The sequence below is a fragment of the Neophocaena asiaeorientalis genome, unplaced genomic scaffold (assembly GCF_003031525.2).
Source record: "Neophocaena asiaeorientalis asiaeorientalis breed wild unplaced genomic scaffold, Neophocaena_asiaeorientalis_V1.1 scaffold31, whole genome shotgun sequence".
In the NCBI taxonomy this organism is placed as follows: domain Eukaryota; kingdom Metazoa; phylum Chordata; class Mammalia; order Artiodactyla; family Phocoenidae; genus Neophocaena; species Neophocaena asiaeorientalis.
Window position 1 is genome coordinate 2,379,335 of NW_020175320.1, and position 12,197 is coordinate 2,391,531.

At 36.6% G+C, this 12,197-nt stretch overlaps 1 protein-coding gene across 7 annotated transcripts in view; it reads left to right on the forward strand.

Annotated features, from left to right (window-relative positions):
* HERC4 (HECT and RLD domain containing E3 ubiquitin protein ligase 4) overlaps positions 1 to 12,197 on the forward strand; it is a 133,135-nt gene that overhangs the window by 100,198 nt on the left and 20,740 nt on the right. For 6 of the 7 annotated variants that reach the window (XM_024765513.1, XM_024765512.1, XM_024765515.1 and 3 more), the window contains 4 exons: positions 1,587 to 1,610; positions 4,035 to 4,133; positions 6,051 to 6,218; positions 6,445 to 6,588. In XM_024765513.1, coding sequence (XP_024621281.1) covers positions 1,587 to 1,610; positions 4,035 to 4,133; positions 6,051 to 6,218; positions 6,445 to 6,588 — 435 coding nt within the window. The remainder of the gene's footprint in view (positions 1 to 1,586; positions 1,611 to 4,034; positions 4,134 to 6,050; positions 6,219 to 6,444; positions 6,589 to 12,197) is intronic. The other variant, XM_024765517.1, reaches the window with a different exon arrangement.

Below are 12,197 nucleotides of genomic sequence, written 5' to 3' on the forward strand. Positions count from 1 at the left end.
CTGTTAACGTGCCCAATGGGGCACGTATATAGTGATAACTTGGTACTCTGAATTTTTTGAAAGAAGCTATTAATAATTACCTTTCTCAGAACAGGAAGTTAGAGTCATATTTTACTTATGCTTACACTGCTTTGGCTTTATTTAGCACAATATAGTGAACAAACCCTAAGTGTTTGCTAATACCTTAAAACTTCCAGTGATACCGCTTGTGGCGTGCAAGAATTTAGCCAATTACAAAGTTAGAGGGAATCGTCCACACAAGACTGCCTTCACTTCTGATACCAATTGCAAGCTTAGAGGATTCCTAGAACCATTCTCAGGTTCAGTAATTTGCTACAAGACTTCACAGAACTAACTGGAAACTGTTATAGTGACGTCTATAGTTTATTATAGGGAAAGAGTACAGATTAAAATGCCAAGGGAAAAAGTGCATAAGGGTAGAGTCTGGGAAAGGTACCAAAGGCTGAGCTTCTGTTTTCCTCTCCCTGAGGAGTCATGGACAAGTTATTTTCCCAGCATCCATCTGTGTCAATACTCTCAGGGTGTTCCCAACCAAGGAAGCTCACTGGAGCCTTGGTGCCCAGAGTTTTTGTTGAGGTTCCATCACATACTGCCCATGTGGCTGACCTTTACTTTCCAGACCTTCTGGAGGCAGAACTGATAACCACATGTCCCAGAGCCTCCAGGCAAACAAAGATACTCCTGTCCAGGTATGACGTTCCAAAGTCCTGTGGATCATCTCCCAGTAGCTGAGGGCAAAATCAGACCTCTCTTTGGGTAAGATTAATTCCTCACTATACAAGGTGCCATCTGCAAATTTAGTAACATACTTTTGGAGATTCTAGTACTTTATTTGAGTCTATACCCTGAGAATATATGAAAGCTTTCTTCAAGAAAGTGTTGTGCATTTCTGTTCAATGCAGTGGTAAGCTTTCATTATAATTTTCATTATTATATCCTTCATAAATACCTCTTTCTCTCTTCATTTCTACTTACCAACCCCTATGCCCTGTCTTGTACTTTCTGTTTTAGCTAATTCAGTGTTAAAGAACGCTTAATATAAGATACCTGTGTTTCACTGGTTATTTCTGATGAATAAAAACAATTATGGCTTATTTTCTCACTTTCCACATAGCATTTTAATCTACTAAACACTTTTCAAATATTCTGTCAAGATTAACCAAGTCTTAAAATCTGGGGGATATTTTCTCCATTTTCCAGGTGGAGAGATTGAGCCATAAAATTATTTCTTCAAGACCAAGTTAGGCTTAGGATTAGTTTCCCTGTTCTACCTAAATTCTGCAAATGGTGTAACTTAGTTGCTGAAACCAAATTTCATTATGTTCAAGCCTCAATGATTTTATGATCACAAGATACCTGAAACGAAGGTCTTATTACATTTATAGATATATCAGGTATATGTGGAAAGGGTAAGTTTTGTTGTAGATGTATTTTGGTCTACTTCATTAATTCAGTATTCTGCTATAGCAAAATAAATGAAATGCTGCTTTGAATAGAAATAGTTAAATTTGGACACTAACAATGCTCTTTCCTCATTACTGTTACGTTCTGCACTGCTGTCTTAGGATGTCAACCATGGATTAACTGAGGTAAGTTTGGTGTAATAAAGTCTCATGTTCAGAGTAAGATATACTCTGTTTTGTCTTAAGTGATTGAAGACCCCAAAGTTCCTCTTTTTTGTGACTTTAAAACATATATATATATATGTATATATACATATATATTTTAATGAGTGTATAGAACTTGCCCTGTATAACATTTCAGAGGAATTTTCTGAAGAAAATTAGACCCTCTGTTTTAGTTAGCATTACACCTATATATGATGCCTTTTAACAATGTTTGTCTTAAAATAGTTCCTATCCTCCTAAAGCCTTCCAGTATAAAATTTACGGTGTCCTCAGAATACAAAAAAGCAAACTTATAAAATTTCACAAATGCCTACCAAGAAGGCAGAAAATGTTTTATGTTAGAGAAGTAGAATGATTTTCAATTTTTAAACTAATAATTGACACTCAAAATGGCCATAAAATAGAATAAACTTTCAGTATGGTCATCTCCCTCGCTTTTTTTTAATGTACTATCTTAATATATAAAGTTCTGGCACTTTGGCTTACATAATCAACAATCCTGAGCCACCTTTTTAATACCTGGGAATGTTGTATTATATTTCTGTTATAGACTTCAGGTTTTGTTGTTTGCTTTGCTTTTTTCACAGCACTTGAACCAATGAAGCATTTAGAAGTAGGTTTAAACTATGGGCCTGACATTGTTTGCTTCCTCATCCTCAAATAGAAGTAGCACATAAAATTATGAAATCAAAGAGTTTTGGAGCCAAAGGGGACTTTAGAAATCATCTCAGTCTTTTAGAGTTTCAGAGTAGTAAAAAGACTTTCTATCATCCATAGCTAGTTAGTGACACAAATACAGGGTGGAGGGTAAACTTGTCATATGAGAAATAGCCAAGAATGATAACTTACCTAAGGGTTAATGTCACTCAGCATATTGTCTTTCATGTTGAGAACAACAAGTTGATAGTCTTGTGTTCCTTACTGATTGGGCACTATTGAATTATTTCATTGTTTTTGATGGCCATAGTTGAAAGAGGCTTAGACAAATTGAAATACATTTAAAAGAAGGTTATTGGGGACTTCCGTGGTGGTCCAGTGGTTAAGACTCCATGCTCCCAATGCAGGGGGCCCAGGTTCGATCCCTGGTCAGGGAACTAGATCCCATGTGCCACAACTAAGACCCGGCGCAGCCTAATAAATAAATAAATAAAATAAAAGAAGGCGGTTGGGAAGGAGTAGAGCTGGAAACCATATTATTTTCAGGATGGTTGGAAAAACTGGGCATGTTTAGTGTGGGAAAAAGACAACCTAGGGAGAGCATGGCAGCACGAAGTATCTAAACCATATAAACTTCCCTGCAGGGGCAGAATGAAGACTGAAATAGAAAGTGAAGTGATGTATAGAAATGCAGATTCAGACTCAATATAAAGAACTTTCTAAGAACTTAAAAAGAAGAGGATTGTTTCATGGTGTATTAAGTCTTCACTGGAAGCCTTATAATAAGAAGGGGCTCTGTGTCAAGGCTGGCACAAAAATTTTGCTTTGTTGGGTATATGGTAGTATAACATCCTCCAACTGCAAGATCTGTGACTGGCAATTCATAGCTCTTTGTATTTTTCTGCCCTGTTAAAAACTTAGCAATCAATCACTATGTTTTACCTGCTAGGATAAATAATTGTCGATAAGGTGACTAATGTCTGATAATGGTAATAATAGATCAGCTATTATTGATCAACTTTGAAGATTGACAGAAAATAATAATACTAATCGTGCTTATTTTGTAAGTTAAATGAATGAACAGATTGTTGGGCTTATAATAGTGTTGTCCCCCTAATGACCTGGCAGTAAATATCTGTTGAATGAATAAGTAGATTGCTTATCATTGGCCTCACTTGCTAGAGTAGCCCTAATATATAAGAACTGGGAACTGTATTTAACATAGGAGCCCCACATTTAGAATAAATTTACAGCCTAATTCACTGAAACTTGGAGTTAAGATAAGATGTTAAGCAAAAGATACCTGTAATTTACAATTTTATGGATTCTCAAGTATACAGTTATCTCCTAAAATTAGGAATTAGGGTTATTCCAATGCCTCATCTAATTATCAGTAAAAATTCTATATTCAGAAATAAGCCACGTTTTATGTATGGACACCAAAGGGGGAAAGTGGCGGGAGGGGGGGGCGATGGTGTGATGAAGTGGGAGATTTGGGTTGACATGTATGCACTAATATGTATAAAATGGATAACTAATAAGAACCTGCTGTATAAAAAATAAAATTAAATTTAAAAAAAGAAATAAGCCACATTTTATTTATAATTCCTGAATGACACAAAAGTGAATAAACCAAGAATATGATCAACTTTACACAAGAAATGACAGTACCTACAAGAAGTAAGTTACAAACCAATTTGTACTAATAAGCTAATTTTTTATTTCTAGTTGGCAGATATCCCTGTTACAATCTGCACATATCCATTTGTATTTGATGCCCAAGCAAAAACTACTCTGTTACAAACAGATGCAGTCTTACAGATGCAGGTAAAATATTGTATAGTACTAATTTAATTTGAGAGTAGTTTTTGAATTGTTTCTCTGGTGTTTTTTTAAAGTATTTCAAATATCTTTGGGGATATTTTGTACTTTTGTGGTCTGTCTTTTGCAAAGCTACTTTTACAGGCTTCCCTGGTGGTGCAGTGGTTGGGAGTCTGCCTGCCGATGCAGGGGACACAGGTTTGTGCCCCGGTCCGGGAAGATCCCACATGCCGCAGAGCGGCTGGGCCCGTGAGCCATGGCCGCTGAGCCTGCGCGTCCGGAGCCTTTGCTCTGCAACGGAAGAGGCCACAACAGTGAGAGGCCCACATACCGCAAAAAAAAAAAAGCTACTTTTACCAAAGTACCTTTGGTACCTATGAAGAGGGCTGTTGCATGTGAAATGTATATTCTTATGAGGGATACTTATATATATTTAAAAGGACATAGAATAATTTAGATTTTTATCATTTTATATTTAAAAAATGGTATAATCTTCTTTCATTATAGAAATATACAGTCTTTATAAACAGTTTGACTAGTTTACTTGATAAAATGGTTTGTTTCAAATCTTGCTTTATTATATATTCCCTATTTATATACTTGGTAAAAGATGAAAATCAGTAGAGGTGAGGTGATGTTAAAAAGTAGGAGGCATTTGATCAGTCGTTAGGAGGAGGGTATGAACATTTTAGTAATAAATAAGGTACTTTCCTGAGGTTGGTCATCTCCTCTTCCTCCTCCCCACTGTCCTTCCCCTCCGCCCCCCCACTTTAAGCTGAACATTCTTTCCTTTATAATGAGAAATTTTAAAACTAATTTACATTATGTCCGTGAAGGACTACAGTAGGTTTGCTTTATCATTTGAACTTGTAAATTTAAAAGTTTTTGAGTTTCTTCCTCTGGTATAGAATATCAGACTATAGAGGCTGAGGACTAAGGATGAGATGAGACCTTGAGCACTTAATATTCTAAAAATGCTTTTTAAAATTACCCCTCCCCCAATTTTGATGGCAATTTTTATTCCTTTAAAATAAATGCGTTTACTATTCTAAATTCTTCCATATATTTAAATAATAAATAATAGTAGGAGGAATTTTAGAGATGTGCTTATTTCCATTTTCATCAACAGAAGAAATAAATATTTTTGTAGGATTCTATACTAACAACTAGATTGCTAGTTTTTTAGCAATCTCTGTTAAATGCTAAGTTAATCAGGACTTCCCTGGTGGTCCAGTGGTCAAGACTCTGTGCTCCCAATGCAGGGGGCCGGTGTTCGATCCCTGGTCAGGGAGCTAGATCCCACATGCGGCAACAAAGATCCTGCGTGCTGCAACTAAGACTTGGTGCAGCCAAATAAATGAATAAATATTTTTAAAAAAGAGAGAAAGAAAGTTAATCACTTGGTGCTTTCAATGTAGGATATTCCATTTTAGAATTAAGAACACAAGGAAAATCATAGGAAAAAAATAAAAGCTTTAAATGGTAAAAGCCAAATGCTTGGTTTGTGAGCATATATGGTGATAACTCTACTAAATGAATTTCTATAAACCTTTTAGTTGGCCAGGCTGTTTCTTTTTCTCTTTAAAGGTTTGTTTTAATGCTGTTTTCTTTTTCTCCTCACTCTCCATCCTAGTTATTTTTTGAGAAACAAGTGTTCAGATATATCATAATTATTACAGATCCATGCTTACTTAGCTTAATGGTATCATCAGTTATACATTACTATAAAAAATTCAAAAGGATACTCTTTATGCTCAGTTTATTAAGCTCTGATGCTGTGCTGAATACTGTGTTAGGTGCTGTGTGAATTCAGTAGTATAGGAGTTATAGGATATCTATCGTTAGTAGGTAGAGGTTAGCTTATTCAGTCACAGCAGCTTCCTTATAGCATTGCTGTTAAATTTTTAATCTTTTGTTTTCTAGATGGCTATTGACCAGGCCCACAGACAGAATGTCTCCTCTCTTTTTCTCCCAGTGATTGAATCTGTGAATCCTTGCTTAATTCTAGTGGTACGTAGAGAAAATATAGTAGGAGATGCAATGGAAGTCCTTAGGAAAACAAAGAATATAGACTACAAAAAGCCACTCAAGGTAATTTAACATTTTCTGTTGTATAATTGGAACTTTTATTCAGAAAATATGTTTAAAGTTTTCCTGTTCATTTTTAGTGTATCTTTGAATCTTAATAAAATTATATACTTAAAAATTTTTTAGCTATTAATTGCCACGCTTTTATTCATAATAAATAACGTGTTGTAGGGTTTCCAGAATATACGTTCATTTCTTTACATTCAGTGTTTGCATTAACCTGTTTTAGGTTATATTTGTTGGAGAAGATGCTGTTGATGCAGGAGGGGTACGCAAAGAATTTTTCTTGCTCATCATGAGGGAATTATTGGATCCTAAATATGGCATGTTTAGGTATTATGAAGATTCCAGGCTCATTTGGTTTTCTGATAAGGTAAAAAGTCTAACCGTCTAAATTACTTCTATATCTATCTATCTGTCTGTCTGTCTGTCTGTATACACCTATGTATATATACCTATATGTTTCAACTTAGCTCAGTAATAAATAGGAGTTATTACTGGATACCTAACATATTTTATTTACAGATCTTCTTTGTTACAATTTTAAAAATTATAAACGTTTGGATTCAGAGTCATCAGAACACATTAATGCTTACCACACATTTCAAATTAGCAAAATAAATTACGGAATGGTCATCCTGAAAATGATGTTGACTGTTCTGCTGAGTTAGATTTGAGGATTGAATAAGTACCAGATGAACTTTTCTTCTGGGGAGAATTAATTTATCATTAGGGATCATTGATTTCTCTACCTTATAATTTAGGGCAGAGGTAACTACTCAGCAAACTACAGTCCCTGAAAGTTCTTCCCAGCACATAAAGTCAGTGCCTACTCATTTATCTATTGTCCATTGCTACTTTCTAGCTAAAACTGGCAGAGGCAGAGTGGGGAGTTACAACGAGCCCCTATGGCCAACAAAGCCTAAAATATTTGCTGTCTGCCCCTTTACAGGAAAAGTTTGCCGGCCCCTAATTTAGAAACTGTAAGTGAAATGGATGGTTCAGTTTGTAGAACTCTGAGTTGAAAGAAATTTGAATTATTTACTGTTTGTTCTAAAAGCCTTGATGTATTATTTATTCATTCTTACAGGAGACTGGCTGTCCTTTGTGATGTTAGCAGTCATGATGATCAGTGCCTAGGCTAGTTAATTTATTAGGGGTGGCAAAATGGTACTACTCCTACTCTAACATTTCTTTTTCATTTTTGTAGCTTGGATACTTATATGTAAAGAAATTTTCTCATATCCGCTATTTAATCCTTATTAGTACAGTTCATATGGGAAAGAATTCTCTCTGTAGTTATTTTTCAAAAGAATTAGCATGCTCCAGTGGTGACAATTCATTTTTTAATTTTGTTTTCGAATATTATTATATATTCATGGACTTAAACATAGTTGATGTTTTTCAGTCTATTGCAGTTATTATCTTTATTAATATTATCCCACTTTTATCCAGGGGGAGCTCTTCAGCTTGGCACCTGAGTCCTTTTGACACAATCTTAGTACTGTTTAGTAGCTTCCTTGCTACCTGGTGTACTTGGTGTGATAAAATGTTCCAGACTTATACATTTATTGCCTAACAATACCAACCTTTCAACCAATATTATGATAACTGAAAATATAGTTGACCCTTGAACAACATGGGTTTGACCTGTGTAGGTTCACTTATACGCAGATTTTTTTCAATAAATACATACTGTGATACTATACGGTCCTCAGTTGGTTGAATCTAAGGATGGAGGACCGACTATAAGATTATACTCAGATTTTCGACAGCACAGGGGATCAGCGCCCCAACCCCTGAGCTGTTCAAGGGTCAACTGTAGTTTTGTTTTGTTTCATTTTTAAGTATTTTGCAGGGTTTTTTTGCCCTTTGAGTATACCCCAGGTGAGATACACAGGCAAATAACTGTGTTTTTTGTTTGTTTTAACATCTCTATAATAACTGTGTTTTGATATCACTTGAAATTGGTACACTCTGTATCATCATACCAAGTAGATACACACGTAGGTTAACTTGTAGAATTTTTAATTTTTAGGGATTGCTTGTTTAATTTCAATTTAGTTTTATAGTTATATGAAATAGTTACATAGTTCCAAAGTCAAGTCTACAAAATAACGTATCTAAAAAAGTATAACTTTTGTCTCTACCCCCTCCACTGTACTTCCTCCCTCCTCTTAAAGTTATTCTTTTCAAAAGGAATGTTATAGTTTAACCGTTTTTGAAAAAATAAATATAAGTACGTATGTAGTAGTATACCACATACCAATGTCAGTTTCCTGGTTTGAAGTATGGTTATTTAAGCTGTTATTATTGGGGAAAACTGAGTAAAGAGTACAGAGAAATTCTGTACTATTTGTGTAATTTCTTGTGAGTGTTAAAGTATTTGAAAATAAGAAGTATTTTTAAAAAGAAGTGCTATACTATACATACTTTTTTCTTCATCAAGAAAGGGTATTTTATTTTACATGAGAAATTAAAGCATGTTTGCATGTTGTTGTGATGAATTACTCAGAAAGTAGAAAATCAGCTTTGCAGGAGGGGATATCAGCTGCAGGAGCACAGTCCTTAAATTGTGAAGAAAAGATGCAGACGAGTATGCTAGTGGAGGATTGACTCTAATCAGACACATATATCCATAATATCATGAGAGAAAGCCAAGTATGTATGTATGTAAATACAAATCTTCTGGTAGATTTGATGGTGGGAGGTTGTGCAAGTTCTCTTAGAATTATTTCTACTTTACAGTGAAATAAGACGCAAGTTTGTTAGAAAGTTCAGATAGGAGGAAGGTTGTTGGAGGTTTGAAGAAGAAAGGAGAAAGAGTGAAATAATCACTTAGGGGAGTGGGAAAATAAGATGACCATGTAAATAAATACAGGGTTAGACTGGCGGCATTGGAGGCCCATTTGAAACTTACGTTCATGAATTTTAAAAGGAGACCAATCAACATGGTTGTGTTTTTTTTTTCTTTAGTCACATTTAGCTGCTTGGGTAGAGGTAAAAATGAGACAGACAGGGCTTCCCTGGTGGCGCAGTGGTTGAGAGTCCGCCTGCCGATGCAGGGGACGTGGGTTCGTGCCCCGGTCCGGGAGGATCCCACATGCCGCGGAGAGGCGGGGCCCGTGAGCCATGGCCACTGAGCCTGCGCGTCCGGAGCCTGTGCTCCGCAACGGGAGAGGCCACAGCAGTGAGAGGCCCGCGTACCGCAAAAAAAAAAAAAAAAAAAAAAAAAAAAAAAGAAACAGACAGTTGATTTAACTAGGTTGTGGTTTTAGCAAGTGAGTATAAACAGAAGGGAAGAAAGATTGATTATCTTGATTGATTATAGAATTTAAGCTTTGTAAGGAGGAAAATGTAAGGACTTGGTTGGGAGGTGATGATTTTTTAAAAAGTAGTGTGGTTAATGGCTTGTAGTTGCTGGTGGAGTTGAGTTGTAGTGTGAGTCAAAGTATTGGGGGGAGTGAGTTACAAAGTAAGAAATGATGTTCAGATAGGGAATGCTTAAAATTTGGGTGGTTGCATTTAAATATAAAATATGACCATGGGAATGGGTGTCTGAGATGTGATGGGAGGACAAGACTGTTGGAAATTTTTTGTTGGAAAATTGCAGTTCAAGGAACTGAGAGGCTAGTGTGTTGGATGCCTTTTTTGGCCCGGGTATTGAAATCGTCAAAAACGATGGCAGGAATAGTGGTAGAAAAAGAAAGCAAAAGGTAGTGCCAGAATCTGTGAATGAGTGCACTGTGAATGTCTTTAGATGTCAGCACAAGGAACAGTAGCAGGGAAATGGTCAGTTGGCATGTGTTGGACAGAAGCTGGGATTTTAAGAAGGCAAATGGAAGGAGGTCTAGAAGGAGTGAAGAGCCAGGAGACCTCTCTCTAGGCCTGGTTGTATGAGGGGTTGGAAGGTTAAACAAACACCATTTATTATGAGCTGCAGGGGAAATAGCATCTTCAGGAGACAGCCTTGTTCATTTAGAAAAGGGGCAAGGAGCAAGGAGAATTTGGAGAGGTTTAGGATATAGGCAGTTTTCCAAATGATAGATTGTGAGTTCCAGAACAGAGAAGGGGTTTGGTGGAGCAGGGACAGTTAGTAACGTTGTGTCAGATTTTAGGGCCTGTACACTGCCACATGGAAGTGGGATTACGGACAACCTGTGAGTTTTTAGGCCTCCTTTGTTGACAGTTAGGCATGTAAGACATGGTTGAATAGTCCTGATGGCCTCTGAGGTAGGTGGACAATCTGTTCAAATTATGGTCTCTTTCTTGGCACTGATCTCTTAGGGCAGTTTGTAGTGGTGTAGCAGATAGAATTTGAAGAGTGTCCGTGGGGTGGAGGCCTGTCTGCCAGGAACACAAAGAGTTCTATGGGCCTCTATTCAGTTCTGCAGAAAGGTAATGTTTTGAGACCAGGGGAGGGGCAGTCGTAACAAGCTTTATTGTATATCTTTGTGGGTTTTTTTGGCCGTGCCCTTGCAGCATGCGGGATCTTATTTCCCCAACCAGGGCTCAAACCCATGCCCCCTGCAGTGGAAGTGCGGAGTCCTAACCACTGGACCAGCAGGGAATTCCTTGTGGATCTCTTATACCTTTTCAGTTATATCTTGATTTGGGCAATAGGAGCCCCGTAGAGCTGCTCTTCTTCTGTGTACTTTTGACATGTCCCCATTGTTCTTTAATCATTCATTACATTTGGTACAGAAAATGTTCCAGGCTCATTTTGTGTTTTCTCTACCCCAGTCCTGGCTTTAGCCATTTCTCCTAAGAGCCCTGACTTCCTTAAGTATAAAATGGTATTTAGAAGTCAAGCTCTGGATGCTACGTGTATTCATTGCTACCAAGGAGTCATTGCTTTCAGAGTCTCACAGCAGACAGAACTAGTAACTATATGTATGTATACACACATGGCATACATCTCCTGGATTTCAACATGTATGGATATTTATATATATGTATACATGTACACACACATATTTGTGTGTGTATATATATACATACACACATGTTAAAAACCATGAGATGATACTGACACCTCTAATTCTATACAAACACCACAGAGTTTACTTTAGCCTTCTCCCTTTCCATTTTATGTGACTTAAATCACTAGTGAGAAACTTAACAGCCATCATCTTCCAGGTATTTACTCAGTAAGTAGCTAGTCTTCTGGTTACATTGGCCAAAAGCTTAGCCCCAGACATACTGGACCACCTCCTCAGAGAAGGTGTAGGAAGGAAGGAGGAAGGCAGAGGGCTATATGTTCTTTTTAATTTAATATTATTTTTAATGAGGTAAAATTCACATAACATAAAATTCATCATTTTAAGAATTTAAAAATGTACAATTCAGTGGCATTTAGTACATTCACAGTGTTGTGCAACCATCACCACTCTCTAGTTCCAGAACATTTCATTACCTCAAAAGGAAACCTGTAGACATTAAGCAGTTTCTCCCCATTTCCTTCTTCCTTCAGCTTCAGACAATCACTGCTTTACTATCTATCTCTGTGGCTTTGTCTATTCTTGATATTTGCTGTTAATGGAAACCATATAGTGTATGGCCTTTGGTGTCTGCTTCTTTCACTTAGGATAATGTTTCCGAGGCTCATCCATGTTGTATCATGTGTCAGGACTTAATTCCTTTTTATAGTTGAATAATATTCCATTATATAGATATACCACATTTGTATATTCATTCATCAGTTGATGGACATTTGGGTTGTTTACCTCTTTTGGCTAAATATTATGAATAGTACTGCTGTGAAAACTTGTGTACATGTTATTGTTTGCAGTTATTTTGGGTATATACCTATGAATGGAATTGTTAGGTTATGTGATAATTCTGTTTGACTTCTTGAGGAACCACCGAATTGTGTCCCACAATGGCTATACCATTTTACATTCCCATCAGCAATACATGAGGATTACAATTTCTCTACAATCCTGGTCAACATTTGCCACTTTTCTTTAAAATATATATATA